We start from the raw sequence: 18,597 nt of genomic DNA on the forward strand, positions 1-18,597 counted from the left end.
TTTCTCCTCTCTCAGGAATGCCAATAATTTATAGGTTTGGTCATTTTACATAATCCCATATTTCTCAAAGGTTTTGTTTATTTTTCTTAATTCTTTTTTTTATTTTTTGTCAGACTTGGTTATTTTGAAAGACTGGTCTTCAAGCTCTGAGGTTTTTTCTTCTGCTTGGAACAGTCTATTGATGACACTTTCAACTGTGTTTTGAAAATTTCAATTGAGTTTTTGAATTCCAGAAGCTCTGATTGATTTCCTAAGATGTGTATCTCTTACTTCATTTCCTGAATTGATTTAGGAGTTTCTTTGTGTTGACTTTCAACACACTCTAGGGCCTGTGTTTAAGGCTGTTGAGCAAGATGGAAGAGTGACTGTATTCTCACTTACATGAAAATAGCTCTACCCAATACAATTTTATTTGTTGCCTGGCAGAGGCCATCCCAGGAAGTTTCCTCCCAGTTAAGGCCTCATTTTGGGATGAGCTTTGTTTCCATTGTGTTCCTGAGGGCAACTCATTTTACTCCAGGAGAGAAATGTAATAGTGATGTAGGTTGTATTCAAACAGTAACTAACTGAATGGCCAATTTATCCACTGGAATTTCCTGCTTTCAACTTATTGTTCTGGCAACCTATAGTCTGAAAGACAGCATTGTCTTCAGGCATCACATGATATCCATGAGATCTGATCATACTACACAAATTACCCTGCATTCAGGAATCTCCTACATGATATTGCTGGAATAAGTGTCCATATGAACTACAGTTTTGCTGATATGAATTAATTCTGCATGGTATTATTTAAAAATAAAACATCCTTAGGTTGAATCCAGGTTACTTTCAAATTTTGGCTTTGAGATTTCATTCTGCATAGTAATATTTTTTTTATCATTTAATAAACATTCAACATTAACACATTAGTCCTCAAATCTAAAAGGAAAGTAGTGGAAGCCTCATTTTAAATAATTGAAGCAGCGAAAACTAAACCTTATGAAATCTCATATTGATGAATGTTTCAGCATGACTGAAAAATATGATTGTACAAAGAATATTATAGAAGCATTAATGTAATCGAAAGAAAATTATCATAATCCCATTCTCCAAAAAATAAAAATTATTTTCATTTTTCTGTGTCTTTTCATCTGTTACATACAAATATGTATTTTACAATATTGTTATAATGGTATGGTTGCTTTCTTTACCCAATACTATCATAATTTCTTTATGCATTCAAGTTTTATAATAATTTTTTTAATGTTTGCAAAAGGTTACACTGAGTGTACATACCTAAGGTGCTCTATTTCTCTGGTAATATAGCATGGTACAAACTTCGTTGTGTTTCTTTATGTGAAATCACCAGTTTCTCCTCTCATCCCCAATTGTGTGTTCCAATATGACACTTTCCCCACAAGAGCCTAGCGAGGGAGGACTAATTCTTTTATCTGAAATCCCTCTGAATTCGAAGGAAAGATAGCCCTGGTCTTGCTTAGCTTGGACTTGGAGTGATACACATGATTGAAAATAGAGGTGGTGGTCCTGCTCATTACATAAACAAGAAGTCTGCAATCTCAGTTATGCCAGGTTTCCATCTTTAGCTTTTTTCCCCACTTTGGCTGTCACAGACTGTGAAGGAGTCTGGCAGCCTTCAAATAAAAGGTTCAGCAATCTTCCTGAAATGACTGAAACTTGAATATATCAAGTTCCTTTTAATGCCCATCTTACTCCCTCCTGCTACATCAAGTGACTGAACAACTAAAATCTTTTCTGAGTAAAAGTTGCAGAAAATTGAATATTATTCTTCTTGTAGAATGATTAATACAACCAATGATATACTTTTTCTAAAATATAAATGGTGTTGAGCTGCTTAAACTTTATTTGCATACAGCTATTACCTGCTACTATTTAATTTCTTCCTCAGAGTGCCTGTTAGAACTTCAAATATTTTATTCTTCTACAAAGTTATTGTGCTCTCTTGAGTATCGTTTCCATGATTATTTGTGAGGGAGGTGACGTATTTGTCACTTTGAACAAATTTTGGTTTTTCTTTGACTTGTACATTTATTATATACTATTGGTATTGAAATCAAGAATTATGTTTTATTTCTTATAAATTATTAATTTTGAACATATGACTATTGAAATGAACTGGGTAGACATATGTTCTTTATAAAGTCATTCTAATTGTAAAATTTGGTCATGGTTGTACGTTTGTGCTGTATAATGAAGTTCTGGGCTGCATGATGTTGGTGTTGACTGAAATCTTAGCATTTTCTTGTACAACTCGGTGATGGTTTTCAGTAGATTTCTGTTGAAGTGTGTTAATGAATATCTTAACTTTTATTCTTTTTAGACACTTAAAACTATAAATTTTTTTCCCAGTTAGAAAAAACGGAATACTTAGACCCTATACATTATGAACAATGGTTATATTCTACTCCTTGGGGATGAATGTGGCAACATGTTTTCCAATTCCACCATCTGAATTGGCCTCATACTTTATATTCCCATGCACTACTACATGGTAAGCCACTGAATGGAAGATTCATTTGGGGACAAATAAAATAGTCCTTTTCTGGGACTTCACAACAGTGGCTGGGATGTAACAAACTAAGACCTTCTCAACTCAGGACTCTGGGGTCTTTCATCTCCCTTTATAATCACAGAATATTAGAGAAATAAAGGGTTTTAGAAATTGTAGGATCCAATTTAATTAGATTAGAAATGAAGAAACTGAAGCTTCTAGAAGTGAAGTACCTTGCCTTTGAGAGACTGAGTGTGTGTGAGAGACTCAGGAAAAGAATGGCCCAGGGGCAAATTTCATACTTATCTGCCAAAAGTATTGTCCTAGAATTGAAACCAAGATGTTAATTTGATCAGGTCTGCCTGCCCTGCTTGCTTTTGGTCACTTGCTTTTTGTTATTTTTTTTTTTTTTCCTTTTTCCATGAAGCTGAAAGCCATGCTGCTGAACGTGAAACTTAACCTTTACTGGCTACTTGATAGATAACATTCATAGTTCACCAAAACAACACTTCCGTTGTTTTTCAGAAACTTGGGCCAGCTCCTGTCCAATTCAAACTGGTTGAGGTCACCAGCCCTTGAGCTGGGCCTGCGCAAGTGCACAACAAGTGGCCTTTTGACCATGGAGGGCCAAAAACTCTACCCTCAGGTTGTGCTAACACGATTTTCTATACATATGTCCTACAAAATGCTATGAAGCCTGACTATGCTTGCACAGAATGAACCTGTTACTTCATTTTCCCAATTGCCAATCACCTTTCCCCACACCTTAGGCCACCCCCATTTCCCTAACCCAGAAATATCCCTAAGCCTTATTTTCGGGGAAGTAGATGTGAGAGCTGTTCTCCTGCCTCCTTGCTTGGCAGCTTTGCCAATAAATCTTTTCTCTTTTGCAAAACCTGTGTCACAGTGATTGATTCACTGTGCATTGGCAGAACAGACCTGGACCTCGGTGATAACAGAATGAAGCTTCAGGAGGCTTTGCTGTCTATCTTGTATCCCTTAGAGATAGTCTTTGGATTATCCTCAGAGTTGTTTCTGAGCACCTCAGGCTTAAGGCGAAAGTGCCCATTATACACATAATGCTAATTGTATAACAAGTAAAAGGAAGCTAGGCGGCAAGCTGTGGCCAGAATCTCCTACTTTTTATACACTAGAGTTCACTTAGTTCTTAATCCTAAAAACTAAATTCTTGAAATAAGCTTATTAGCATGTGGCCTAAACCGATCTTAGAGCAGTTATATTCTAATATTTACCTTTGCCTATAAGTAAAATATTTTAATGTTAGATTGGTAGTTTACCCAACATCCATGTATCAAAAACATTTTTTAAAAGGTTATAAGCACGTGTGACTTACTATATAGAAAATAACATCATTGTTGGAATCTTACCCAGATTCTAAATGGCCTAGAATTATATGTAAAATAGGATTGCAGTTCTAGTAAGTTTCACTATTTAATACATCATTAGCAGCAGTTTTGTAGTATACTCAGGAAATTGAGGGAAGGGCTATTGAAAACATTAACACTTATTCAAGTAAAATAATTCAACAAAATTGCCAGGACTTGTATTAGGCATCGAGACACAAAAATAAGTAGAGACATGGTGTTTTGCCCTTAAGAAATTAGTAAGACTAAGAAGTGACATTTTTGAAGTAGGAGACAGAAGAACTATAAAATTTAGGAATAAAGACTGTAACAGCTTAGTGATCTGTGCTTTTAGTGCAGGGTTGTTTAAAAGTAGATGAAGGTGCTTCTCCTTTCTACTATAGCATTCTATGTATAGGACAGATTGCTGATGACCCTATTTCCTGTCTTTGCTATTGGATTGCTTAGCACCCTCATACTAGTACCAGTGCTGGTATGTAACAGGTATTTGGTAAAACAAACAGTAAGTGTTTACTGTTGTTTGCCTACTGAACAAGTATTCTTATTGGTATCTAGGTGCAGTTGAGTTATAGATTTCATCCTGAGAAACTCAGTTATTATCATAAAGTTAATTAGTTTTTGCTACTTTGTTTAAGAAGTCAGAGAAGTATTGATAACCTTCAATGAAAACTTCCATTAAAATGGATAACATTGGCCAGGCATGGTGGCTCATGCCAGTAATCGCAACACTTTGGGAGGCTGAGGTGGGTGGATCACTTGAGGTCAGGAGTTCAAGACCAGCCTGGCCAACATGGTGAAACCCCGTCTCTACTAAAAATATACAAATTAGCTGGGCGTGGTGGCCGATGCCTGTAGTCCCAGCTACTTGGGAGGCTGAGGCAGGAGAATTGTTTGATCTTGGGAGGTGGAGGCTGCAGTGAGCTGAGATTGCACCATTGCACTCCAGCCTCGGTGACAAGAGCGAAACTCTGTCTCAAAAAAAAAAAAAAAAAGTTAACATAAAAAGTGTTAGTGCTTCAAACGATCAGCTTTAGCTATCTGAAAAATTTAATTATGGGCCACAGTTCACTCCCTGATAAGGCTGGATAAACAAGTTGTTGATTTACAGAAATTCCAGCATTTTTATAATTTATGTCCTTTAACAGAGACAGCTCCAAGGGTTGCTTTGAAGGACTTTGGCTATTCCCATTATTTTCATTCACCCCTCTACCCTCCACAAAGCTATTCCAAATAAATATACAAACTTCGGGTTTGCTTTGCAAATACATGTTCAAGACAAGTTCCCTAGCTCTCTGCTTAAAACTTAATTGAATATCTAAGTCCTTCATATAAAGATAGAACTTCTGGAACTCCCACTTTGAAATTTGATATATCACTAAAAAAACAGAAAACAGATACATGTGAGGCAACCACCAAAAGGAGCCAATTTCGTTTTTCCTTCAATAAACAGGACTTTAGCTCTAAACTAGAATGTAGGTTTCTACTTTCTGAAATTTTGGAGCACCTCACAGAATCACTCGGAGCCAGAGGCTGGAAGTGATTTTTGTGGGGCAAATGCATGGTAATAGAGTAGGTTCTGTTTACTTTCTCCTTTGCCTGCCCACCTCCTAAGAGAGAAGTAGGTTGGGTGAACACAAAATTATTATCTGATCAATATTTACTTGAGGTATTGCTTTTGAGTCCTAAATTCCAAGCATTCAAAAGGTTTGGCTTTTCCACCTGATTTTATTGACCAACAATATTTATAGCAAGAAGGCTTTTACCCCAGCCTTTGATATTCACTTAAACTATTTGAAAATGAAGTTTTCTTCTCTTATTTGATACAAATGTGGCTTTACCACATTTCTCCTAAATTGAACAAACCAACCTATTACTAACTCTCCAGAATGAGAATTCATATTTCCCCCCTTATTTTTCCGTTGAGTCATGTTTATAATCTAAAGCCCAAATTGTGCTTTAAAAAATGATGTAACTCACTCCCTGGAACCTGATTACCTAAAGCAACTGAAGTCTTTTATTTAATTCACTAGTTAGTGTTAATAACAAGTTGGTGAATTGTAGTCTGTATCTTGTATATTTTATTAAAAGAAAATCCCTAACTAGAACTTAAACTGAGTTTGTAAGAAAAAATAGCCAGATATTACAATTTTTTAATTGTCTCTGGCTCAAGGTGGCTGACAATACTTACAATACTCATACTCATTCATGTGAAACAAAACCCCTTTGTTCATCAAGTTCTTATAAAAATTATTATTTTCATTTTAAAACTCATCCTCCCCCTCTTAACTGGCAGAGTTTATAAAAGGAATAAACTAGCAATTTACTCATCAAAGTTTAGAATAGTTTCAAGTGTAAGCCATCTAAAAATAAAATGTCTTTCTCTTTTCTAAGAGCAAAATTTAAATACTTGATATATCCTTTATTTTACTATGCCTTGCCAATATTTTTATGCTTATTCTCTATTATATAAGTTTTAAATGTATTTTTAAAAATCTGAAATTGGTTCCTTTATGGAATCCCTGGGAGCCAAGTAGGGGAGTTATTAGGTTATTTTAGGTATTTGATATATGGTAGCATCAAAGGGAATTAAGCAGAGATTCACTGATCAGAAATATTCTAACTGTAAAAAGGCAATCGCAGACTTTTATACAGAGGTAGGTTACTAATAGTCATTGACCTCTATTGACTTCTGGGCTTATACAGAGAGTGACTAGCTTTTTTCTATGGGTTGAAGTCATGCGTATGGACCAAAACTCTGCATGATGCTGAAAGTGTTTTTCTGTAAGCAAAAATGATAAAAAACAAAACAAAACACAAAATAACCCGAAACTAGAATGAAAGGGGAAAAAAATCCAACCAAAACAAAATGAGAGGGAGAATTTAAGAATTTAGATGGGAAATTAACTTTTTTGGTAACTTTGTTGCATGGATGAATAAGGTAATATGTAAACTCTTAAGCCCCTAAACTTCTAAAATTAGAAGGCTGCACGTGACAAAGTAAAATACAGTTCTGTATGTGTTGGCTTTCAGATATCCCTAGGTGGCATATCAAGTTCTATAAAATAAATTAAACTTTTCTTCTTACTCAAGGCAGTGTTGTTCATAGTACTTTCTGTGACAATGGAAATGTTTGACATTTGCATTGTCCAATAGTCACATATGGTTAATGAGCACTTAAAATGTGGCGAGTGTATCGGATTAACTGAATTTCTACTTATACTTAATTTCATTAATTTAAATGACCACACATGGCTAGTGGCTACCATACTGGACAGTGCAGGTCTAGAATGATGACAAACATCATAAATACCTGTGTGCACATACTTATATTTCTTTAAATTTTGCTCTAAATAATCTATATTGCATTTTGGGTAATGTTGTAAAAGTATCATTGACTGGATCACATACTAATTCTCGATCTGTTAAACACTGTTAAGTTTTTACTTGGAGATGCTACCAAGGTTATAAGAATAGTGGGGGAAAGCAAATAGTTTAAACTGTCTTTTATGGGCTAGTTCCACAAAACTGGGCTTAAAAGTAAGAACAAATGGTTCATTTCTTAAAACAACAGATTCAGAACCCCTATGAGGGTACTGTGATTTGCCTTTTCCCGTAATCTAATTTTTTACCTTGGTGGGTCTTCCTGCACCATTTGCCTTTTATAATCCCTAACACACAGGAAGCTTCTTTCTTATTTGCTCCAGGGTGAATATGACTTTTCCTTTCCTAACAGCACTCTCTGAGGTATGCAAGCCAAAGACAAAGTGAGCTGGGCCAACGGTAGGGATAAATGGGAAAGAATAAGTATAAAGGAGAGACTGCTGATAGGCTCATCCTAATCCACTGCATGGAACAGCTTTCTCCATGTGCATCACATTCCCCCTTAAAAGCATGTTGTTAAGGCCACCATGTACCGCTGAGCACATATATGCTACACAGTTCTTAGAGGGACCACACTGGCCAGTGCATAACCTACTCAACCATATGCTGTGGTTTGATCTCTATAATTAATAAATTTTTCTCATTCTTTCCTATATAAACTATCCATTGTGTAGATCATTTATTTTTGTTAGCCTTGTTTGCAATTATTTGAATTCATGTAGTAGAGAAATAAGAACTGCATAGGCACAGTGTGTGATTATACACTGTGGTTCTATACAAATAAAATATTTTCAGTTTCAAATGTCTTCCACACAATGCAAAAATGACTACTAGCTATGGAATTGTTAGTTTAATTCAGTACTTAGCCACTCCTTTTAGATCATATTAAAGTCTTTCCTGGAAGATATGGAAAGAAGATATGGCCAATTCCACCCAAACTCTGGAGCATGCAACTCCAAGTCATGACAGCAAATGAGATCTTACCATAGGACAATGTTGATTTTTTTCTAAAATATGTAATTCCCATATAGTTTTAAAAAATTTGCTTCCATCTAATCGACTATTGGAGATCTACAAGAAAAGTAGTGAGCAATCAATGGATTGTTTTCTCTGTAATGGTGAGAACTGAAACTAACATATACCTGTCCCAAGTCGGGTTTTCCGGAAAGCGGACCTAAAGACAAAGATCAGCGTGTAGGAGGCTTATTTGAGTGCTCTTGGAATCAACACCTGTGGTTTCAAGGGAATAAAGTAACATTGGCCAGACAGAAAAGTTGAACTGTGATAACAGTCCCAATGGATGTCTCAGCTGACCCTATAGGGAGGTCTGAAGCTCAGATGACCCTTCAGAATTGTTCTGAATTGGGGCTAAGGGGCCAGATCTTTATATATCACCTTAGTCAGTGGATGTGGGCTAGCTTGGGAAGGGAATATGGTTTAGTTGTCTATTGCTATATAACAAACAACCTCAAACTTAGGGGCATAAAACAACTCTAATTTATATTATTACCTCTGTAGTTCTAGGTGTTGACTGAGCTCAGCTAGGCTGTTCTAAGATGGAGTCTATCATGTAGTTGAGGTCAGTTGTTGGCTGGGACTGGAGCCATCTCAAAGATTTCCTCATTTATGTGTCTGCGGCTGATACTTGCTGTGGCTCATCCTCAGCTGTGACTGCTAACTGGAACACGGACTCTCCATATGGTCTGAACTTCTTACTAGTATAGCAGCTAGTTCCAAGAGCAAGCATCCCAAAAGCAAGAGTGAAACAGGCAGAAGCTGTAAAGCCATTTATTACCTTGTCTCGAAGTCACAAAGTCAAACTCTAATGGTTGAGGAAATTACAAAAGACTGTCCAAACTCAAGGGCAGTGAACACTGATGCTATCTCTTGATGGAAGAATTGGTGAGGTCACATTGTAACAGGAACATGTGGGAAGGGCAATATTGTTATGGCCTCTTGAAAAATATAATCTGCCATAGGACTTATGTTAAGTAAGTTCACTATCATCAGCTGAGGAAATCCTTCTAGGGTATTGGTAGCCAAGGGCCTTCTGCCTTCAGTATCATCCCACCCCAGCAGCTGAAGGATGTCTTTTATTTTTCTTTATCTAGGCTTCAGAGTGCCTATCATATGTATTTTCCTATTCTGTGTTATGCATAATTTTTTTGTCCCTATGTTTAACAATATTGAGAGTAAGCAAAAATAACTTAGTTACTTGCTCCAGAACATCCTATTCCCTGAAGATAAGACAGTGAACAAATTAAAATAGCTTGCTCATCACAGCTCACTTCAAGACCCTTGGTCCACTGGTCCCTCCAGTCCAAAATTATAATATCAAAACCTCTACCCAATCCCAAGAAGTTCCCTATCTTGCAAAGCCTGCCTCAAAATCACCTACCTCAGGCCTTAAAACCCCATAAATATCCTCCTGGAATTTCTCGGTTTTGAGACATTCCTAAAGCTCTGTTATATTGGTGTTCTGTCTTACTCCAATCAGTGTATTAAACTTAGCTTTGCTTGGTCAACAGGTTATTCTGGTAGTCTTTTAGGGGACTATGCAGCAGACGATGGCAAAAACAGTGTCTAAGCATTCTTTCTCTTAGTGTAGCTTCAGAAGAACTTGGTTTTATGGTGAATTGATGAAATGAGAATGTCATCATTTCAGGGAAAAATGGAAATAGTTGCCAATTCCGCCACTGATAGTGTGGAAAGTCAAATTCCTCCAACAAAATCATAGGGACTTGAAATTTATTTAGTCCAATTCATCTGCTTAATATGAATGGAGAAGAGGCTCAAATTTGGGCTCAAATTAGAGTAAAATTTTTTCCTATACTGCTGAAGAGTCCTCTTCAGTGCAATCAAGGGTTTTATGTTTCCTTTCTGATCCTCATCTTCCTCTTCCCTTCTCCTGTTTGGGATCACACTGTGTCTCCGTTTTTCCTCTTTTCAGACAGTTAGAGGAAATATAAATTCTCCATCATATTTTGGCAGAGGAAGTCTTTTATCTCTACGTTGCCACAGGATTTTTAGGCCTGTATGTTTTGAACAAAAACATATTTTAAAAATATCTCATATTTTATCAAGTTAACATGTGCTTTCCATTATCTGAAAAATCTCATTAACAGATAATTTTATGACACTGACACCCAATTTTTGAAGTTGAAGGAAAATAAGGGTTATTTTTTTTTTGGTAAAATCTCATAAATAATGGAACAAACTTTCTTGCAGTATAGGCTTTCCTATTCACTTCACCCAGAGTATTTTAGAAGGACTGAGGGAAAAAAAGATATTTTACCTTGTATATATTGGAAAAATAACTAGATGGGAGGGTTCTGGATTAGTTGTTTTTTTTCAGATATTTGTATTTCAGCTAATTTATCCTTTTAAAAATGTGATTGCATTACTAGGTTCTTACCATATGTTAATTAAGTAGTCAATGACTTGAAATGAAAAATACAATTGACAGTCGCTTTAGTAATAACTTACAAGTTGTTATTCACATATTGGTTAACGGGAAAAATATGTGTGTTCATGTGATGAAGATTATTGGAAATCATTATATAAATCATAGTAAAAAGAATACAGAGCTGGTGACACTTCTGGAATCTCAGAGTTCTTTTTTTCACTGTTGACAATTTTCTTCTCCCACATCACAGATAATTCACAACAGATTATTTCTTTGTATAGCTTTTATTTTTATGCTAGGATAAATGCTGATATAGCCCACATTATTTTCAATTGTTGAGTTTAAACAAGTCATTCCTGGACACTATTTACGTGTTTAAAAAGTCTGTGTATGCATGTGTGATAGTGGGAGCATGTGTTTATAGTAACAATGTACTCATTATGACACTGCATTGAGTTCAGATTTTTCTAAACTGCAACAAAATGTGAATGTTTAAAACTCATATTAGAAATACAGATATGGCTTATACACTTTTCTTTTTAACAAGACCCATACAGACTACACCGACATTTTGGCTCTGAGTTTTCAATTTTTTAAATAATTTGCATTTTGCATGTTAAAAAAATTATTAAATTTTTGGGTATTCTTTGGTTAGCTTAGTCTCAACACATAAAGGGCTTGAGGTGGCTTATAAAAACATAGACAAAGTATGAAGGGAGAATTAGGAGCTCTAAATGTATTTTATTCAAGATTCTGCAGTTTAAAGATATACCATGCATTCAGTTCTAAATCCTAAACATCAAAGTTTTTCTCCTGTTTTACTCATAATTCAAATATCAAGTGATCAAGTTTTTAAATAAAACTCCAAAGATCATCCAAAATTATATTTAAATGTTCTGCTAATGAATTAGTGTACATTAACTAGTAAACAAGTTTATTATCCTTATAAATAAATATACATTTAAAATCATGTCAGAAGACATAAGCACTCCTGTGATGTGAAATTTCATTGACTCCCTCCAGTCCTCTCCATACATACCTCCAATCTACTCAGTGTTTACATGTGAATCCTTACACATAGACAATAATGTCATCCTCCCTCTTGTGATTTGGGCAAATCACTCCTTATCAATAGAAATATTACCTGTGGGGTTGCAGAATGGGGAGGTTTTGGTTAAAGAGGACAAAGTTTCAGTTAGAAGGGATAAGTGATAAGTATTTAAGGTGATGAGTATGTTAATTAGCTTGATTCAGTCATTCCACAGTGTATACATATATCATAACATCACTTTTTACCCCATAAATATATACAATTATAATTTGTCAATTAAAAAATTAATTAAAAAAACTTAAAGTAAAAAATATTACCTATGATGTAAATTTTTTTTAAACTTTCATTTTAGGTTCAGGGGTACATGTGGAAGTTTGTTATATAGGTAAATTGATGTTACAGGGATTTGTTGTACTGATTATTTCACCACTCAGGTAATAAGCATAATACCCAGTAGGCAGTTTTTTTATCCTCACCCTCCTCCTTCCCTCCTCCCTCAAGTAGGTCCTGGTGTCTGTTGTTCCCTTCTTTGTGTCCACATGTACTCAATGTTTAGCTCCCACTTATTAGTGAGAACATGTGGTTTTAGTTTTCTGTCTCTGCATTAGTTCACTTAGGTTAATGGCCTCCAGCTTCATTCATATTGCTGCAAAGGACATGATCTTGTTAGTTTTTATGGCTGCACAGTATTCCTTGGTGTATATGTACCACGTTTTCTTTACCTAGTCCTGTTGATGGGCATCTAGGTTGATTCCTTGTCTTTGCTATTGTGAATAGTGTTGCAATGAGCATACGCGTGAATGTATCTTTCTGGTAGAAAGATTTATATTCCTTTGGGTATATACTCAGTAATAGTATTGCTGAGTTGAATGGTAATTCTGCTTTGAGTTCTTTGAGAAATTGCCAAACTGCTTTCCACAATGGTTGAATTAATTTACATTCCCACCAGCAGTGTATAAGCATTCCTTTTCTCTGCAACCTCTCCAGGATCTGTTATTTTTTGACTTTTCCATAGTAGCCATTCTAACTGGTCTGAGATGGTATCTCATCGTGGCTTTGATTTGCATTTCTCTTATGATTAGTGATGTTGAGCATTTTTTCATATGCTTGTGGGTTACATGTATGTCTTCTTTTGAAATGTGTTCATTCATGTCTTTTGCCCACTTCTTAATGGGGTTGTTTGTTCTGTGCTTGTTGATTTAAGTTCCTTATTAACATAGTTTGGCTCTGTGTCCCCACCCAAATCTCACGTTGAATTGTAATCCCCATGTGTTGGGGGAGGGTCCTGGTGGGAGGTGATTGGATCATGGGGGTGGATTTCCCTCCTGCTGTTTTCATGATAGTGAAAGTTCTCATGAGATACACTGGCTTAAAAGTGTATGGCACTTCCCCCTTCACTCTCCTACCACCACGTGAAGAAGGTTCTTGCTTCCCCTTCACCTGCCGTGATTGTAAGTTTCCTGAGGCTCCCCAGTCATGCTTCCTGTTAAATCTGCAGAACTGTGAGTCAGTTAAACCTCTTTTCTTCATAAATTACCCAGTTTCAGGTAGTTCTTTATAGCAGCATGAAAACAGACTAATACACTTATAGATTCCGGACATTGGATCTTTGTCACATGCATAGTTTGCAAATATTTCTACCCATTCTGTAGGTTGTCTGTTTACTCTGTTGATAGGTCTTTTGCTGTGCAGAAGGTCTTTAGTTTAATTAGGTTTCATCTGTCAATTTTTGTTTTTCTTGCAATTGCTTTTGACATCTTTATCATGAAATCTTTGCCATTTCCTACGTTCAGAATGGTATGGCCTAGGTTATCTTCCAGAGTTTTTTAAATAGGTTTAGGTTTTATACTTAAGTCTTTCATCCATCTTAAGTTGATTTTTATATGTGGTGTATGGAAGGGGTCCAGTTTCAATCTTCTGCATATAGCTAGCCAGTTTCCCAGCACCATTTATTGAATAGGGAGTCCTTTCCCCCTTACTTGTTTTGTCAACTTTGTCGAAGGTTAGATGGTTGTAGGTGTGCAGCATTATTTCTGAGCTCTCTCTTCTGTTCCATAAGTCTTTCTGTCTGCTTTCATATCAGTGCCATGCTGTTTTGGTTACTGTAGCCTTGTAGTGGAGTTTGAATTTGGGTAACATGATTCCTCCAGCTTTGTCCTTTTTGCTTAAGATTGTCTTGGCTATTCAAGCTCTTTTTTGGTTCAACATAAATTTTAATATAGTTTTTCCTAATTATGTGAAGAATGTCATTGGTAATTTGATAGGAATAGCATTGAATCTGTAAATTGCTTTGGGCAGTATGGCCATTTAAATGGTATTGATTCTTCCTATCCACAATCACTGAATGTTTTTCCACTTGTTTGTGTCATCTCTGATTTCTTTGAGCAATGTTTTGTAATTCTTGTTGTAGAGAACTTTTGCTTACATGGTTAGCTGTATTCCTAGGTATTTTATTCTTTTTGTGGCTATTGGCATTGGGATTGCCGACTTGATTTGATTCTCAGCTTGAATGTTGTTGGTATATGGGAATGCTATTGATTTTTGTACATTGATTTTGTATCCTGAAACTTTGCTGAAGTTGTTTATCAGCTTAAGGAGCTTTTGGGCAGAGACTATTGGTTTTGCTACATATAGGATCATATTGTCCATAAATAGGGATAGTTTAACTTCCTCTCTTCTTATTTGAATGCCTTTTACTTCGTTCTCTTGTCTGATTGCTCTGGCCAGGACTTCCAATACTATGTTGAATAGGAGTGTTGAGAGTGGGTATCCTTGTCTTGTTCTGGTTTTCAAGGTGAATACTTCCAGCTTTTGATGATGTTTGCTGTGGGTTTGTCACAGATGGCTCTTATTATTTTGAAGTATGTTCCTTCAATGTCTAGTTTGTTGAGGGTTTTTTATTATGAAGCGATGTTGAATTGTATCAAAAGCCTTTTCTGCATGTATTGAGATAATCTTATGGGTCTGTTTTTAGTTCTGTTTAACGTGATGAATCACATTTATTGATTTGCACATGTTGCATGAACCTTGCAAAGAGGTAAAGCCTACTTTGTCATGGTGGATTTGCTTTTTGACATGCTGCTGGATTCAGTTTGCTAGTATTTTGTTGAGAATTTTTGCATCTATGTTCATCACCAATATTGGCCAGATGTTTTCTTTTTATTGTGTCTATGCCAGGTTTTGATATTAGGATGACGCTGGCCCCAGAATGAGTTAGGAAAGAGTCCCTCCTCCTCAATGTTTTGGAATAGTTTCAGTAGGAGTGGTACCAGCTCTTCTTTATATATCTGGTGGAATTCAGCTGCGAATCCATCTAGTCCTGGGCTTTTTCTGGTTGGTAGGCTTTTTATTTCTGATACAATTTCAGAACTTGTTATTGGTCTGTTCAGGGATTCAGTTTATTCCCAGTTCAATCTTAGTAGGTTGTATGTTCTAGGAATTTATCCATTTCTTGTAGGTTTTCTAGCTTGTGTGCATAGAGATGTTTGTAGTAGTCTTTGAGGTTGTTTTGTATGTTGGTGGCAATGTCTTCTTTGTCATTTCTGATTGTGTTTATTTCTACATATTATGTTTCTCTACACCTGAAAAAATGTTCTTAATATAATACACACGCAGTCTGAAGTAATTTCAGTTCTCAAGTTTATGAAAGGATTGGGTTTTAAAAAAAATCCTACAAAAATATGCACTTACATTTATTCCAAAATTTTATGTTTCTAACCTCTGCAGTGACATAAGGTCCAAATTTTCACTGTTGAACTGCCTTCTTGCATGGTCTTAAACAGTTATTTCTATAAAGCAGATAAAATTTGCATAATTATTTACAGTAAAACCCATTCAGAAACTCACTTTGATAGTAATACTTTTATCTACCATTAGATTTGGAAGAAACATTTCAGTAAAAAAGTATAGGGATGGGTCAAGGCATTTTTTTTTTTTTTTTAGAAAAATATACTCTATGTAATACATCTTGGAAACTACACAGACCATATCCTTTTATTTAATGTGAAGGCACAACTTTAACATTAAAAGCAAAGCATTTTAATTATTTATGATGTAACTGTCAGTACCAGCTCATAAAAATATATATTTGCAAACATATCATTGAAGACTTTCAGATTGTCGATTCAAAAATCAATTTAAAATGTCAAAGTCTATTTGTAGAAAATCAATGACACATTATAGCAGTTCCACATAATATTATTGCTGGACAATCTGTTCAGCAGACATCACAGGGTTTTCTTCATTTTTTGGATAATACAGATGGTCCATCATCTGATAGCTGTTACCTTTCCAGAACTTTTTCATTTCCTTAGATTTCCAGGCAACAACTGAGGCAATAATAAGTGTGCAAGTTACTAAATAAGAGGAGAGCAGGTTGCCCCTTTTTCATCAGCACCAGAACAACAAATGTAAGTGTCATGCCAATAGCATAGGCAACTGTAGAGGAAACATAGTATATATATGAAGAACCAGTCTAAACATCAACTCTTCTACAGTACGCAATCAACAGGGCTGTACAATAATGTCTCCAAAGCCCAATATTGAAACAGGCATGATGCACACACTCATTACTGAGAAATAGATCAGCTTTGGTACTCTGATGACTACTGGCAATGTTTCAGTATTTTCAAAAGGTCCAGCTGCAATTTCAACCATGATACTCTCACCATTCTTTGTGATGAATGGTGTTATGAAAACAAAAAGTACATCATAGAGGAGGAGAAGGCCTAGAAGTATCACACATGACTTGAAGCTGGGCAACTTCAGTGTTTTAATTAAATTCAAATAGAAAGCAATCCCCAAGATATCTTGTAAAATCCAAGCCCACCTGTCATCATTTCGAAACACAGCCCAAACAATAGCTATTGCTATGCACAGACCAGAGAGAAAAATAAGTCTCACTTCCATGCTTTTGCCACGATACTCAATTGTGCATTGTCCATATGGTATCTTATGAATTAGTGCAGCAAGAGAGTTGTACAGACTCATTGCTGATACTATGCAGAAAATTGCTATCATAACATAAACTAACCATTTGTAGAAGAAATAAAGTAAGACCATCATAGCACAGTAGATGACCACAAATATTACAACTGTAAGAGGACTAAAAGTTAGATATTCTTCCTTTTTTTCCCCTCATTTATCTATCTTCAGTTGTCACTGCTTTCAAGTTTTCCAATTCAACTAGTCCGCTCCAGTATCCACCTAATGCCACAGTGAACACAGCAATTACAAAAATAACCACCATAGTATAATCAAAGTTAGGCCACGATGGAGAATACATTTTCACAGTAATGTTATCTCCTAGAGTCTGCTTCATATCTTTAAAGTCTTTGTGGCCTATAAATGCAATCAGTATTTTCACATCAGGAAATTTAGATCTGTTACCTGATGTAGGAAATAGGATACTGTTATTGACAACCAACATTGCTTCAGCACCTCTTTTCTGTGCAATTCTGGTGTTTTCAAGAAAATGGCAGCTTCCCTATTGCACCACAACTGCTTTGTTCTTTATGTCAACAGGAGGAACATCAGAAAGGTTGCATAGTGGTGCGGAAGTCCGATTCATCAAACTAATGGAAGTTGCATTTTCTAGGGTATTTGGAAGAGCTGACCAATGGGGGTTATAAAGCATGCAGTAGTCCTTGGATGTGCCATTTCCAGACGCATGCAAGATTGCTTCCTGAGCGGCTGTCAGCTGGAGCAGGAAGCCCCAGAGCAGGGCGGCCGTGACAGGGGACAGCCGCCGCTGCGGCCCCATCGGACTGGTGGGTGCTGGGTGGGGTGGCACAGCGCGGCTCACTAGGCGGGGTAGGCTCGGATTCCCGCCACTGCGCTGCCTCTGTGGCCGGACCGGACCGGACAGGCGCGGGCGGCCGGGCTAGGCTGGGATCGCCGCTGCTGCAGGTGCTGCCACTGCAGCCTACACTCCAATTTAGTGGCTAGTGTTCTAATTCCTTTGGGATTAATCTGAGTCCTTAATGAGGACTGGGCCAAGAAAAGTTATACTGAAGATAGGACTGTAAAAAACAGAACTCTGGGCCCTACCCCTGCTTCAACCAAAGAGCTCCGATTTTCATTTATTTTTTATTTTATACATAAAAATAAATTTTTTATGTGTAAAAAATGTTCCGATAAATTTTCATTTGAACAAAGAATTCCACAGCTAAAACATGCCTAAAACTCTCTTTGGAGAAGGCTAGAAGCCCATGCCTCATAATTCTGACAAATGTTTGAAACCAGTCACTGAACAGTAAAGTTGCAAAGATAGCATTTTATCAGAGAACCAAGTATACCAGTTTTAAAAGTTCTTTGGGTTAATGTTTGTTTTATTTTTCTTACATGCAAAATCATAGCATTAGATCTAACAAAGAAAAGCCAAACATACTACCAAAGTTTTAAGCATAAGTAAATATTAATACTAAAGAGAAGCATTGATAAAACATGCATTCAATTTTTTTCTCAATTGAGACATTCAGTGAAACGTTTTGAATATTATTTTTGAAAGAAATTATATTAAAGCAAAGCTTTAAAAAGGATATGGTTCCTGGAATATCTTAGTGAGTTTAATCTTGGTTTTCTTAGGTGCTTTGGAAATACCAGCCAGCTCATGCATCTTAAGATAATATAAAATCAATGGACTCTGACCACCAAAATTGAAGAGAACACGATTAAACTCTGGACCAGTACTACTATAGTGCGACTGTAAGAGGAAGAAAAGAATCAAGACAATGATTACGTTTGTGTTTCTAAAAAACTGTGAATAAAATATAACTTCATATTTAGCATAAATAAAGTTACCATTTGATATATTAATATAAAGGAAATTCCAGAAAGCATCTTCTTAATTAGAGGAATTTAC

General features: G+C 36.1%; 1 protein-coding gene and 1 pseudogene across 11 annotated transcripts in view; both read right to left on the minus strand.

Moving 5' to 3' along the window:
• FAM227B (family with sequence similarity 227 member B) overlaps window positions 1-18,597 on the minus strand; it is a 290,230-nt gene that overhangs the window by 14,775 nt on the left and 256,858 nt on the right. For 5 of the 11 annotated variants that reach the window (XM_054451200.1, XM_054451199.1, XM_054451203.1 and 2 more), the window contains one exon: window positions 18,277-18,438. In XM_054451200.1, coding sequence (XP_054307175.1) covers window positions 18,277-18,438 — 162 coding nt within the window. Of the gene's footprint in view, window positions 1-11,723; window positions 11,829-15,349; window positions 15,524-18,038; window positions 18,439-18,597 lie in introns of those variants that run through there. The other 6 variants (XM_054451208.1, XM_054451209.1, XM_054451206.1 and 3 more) reach the window with 3 other exon arrangements.
• LOC134738200 (signal peptide peptidase-like 2A) lies at window positions 15,850-17,496 on the minus strand (annotated as a pseudogene).

The sequence above is a fragment of the Pongo pygmaeus genome, chromosome 16, assembly GCF_028885625.2.
Source record: "Pongo pygmaeus isolate AG05252 chromosome 16, NHGRI_mPonPyg2-v2.0_pri, whole genome shotgun sequence".
In the NCBI taxonomy this organism is placed as follows: domain Eukaryota; kingdom Metazoa; phylum Chordata; class Mammalia; order Primates; family Hominidae; genus Pongo; species Pongo pygmaeus.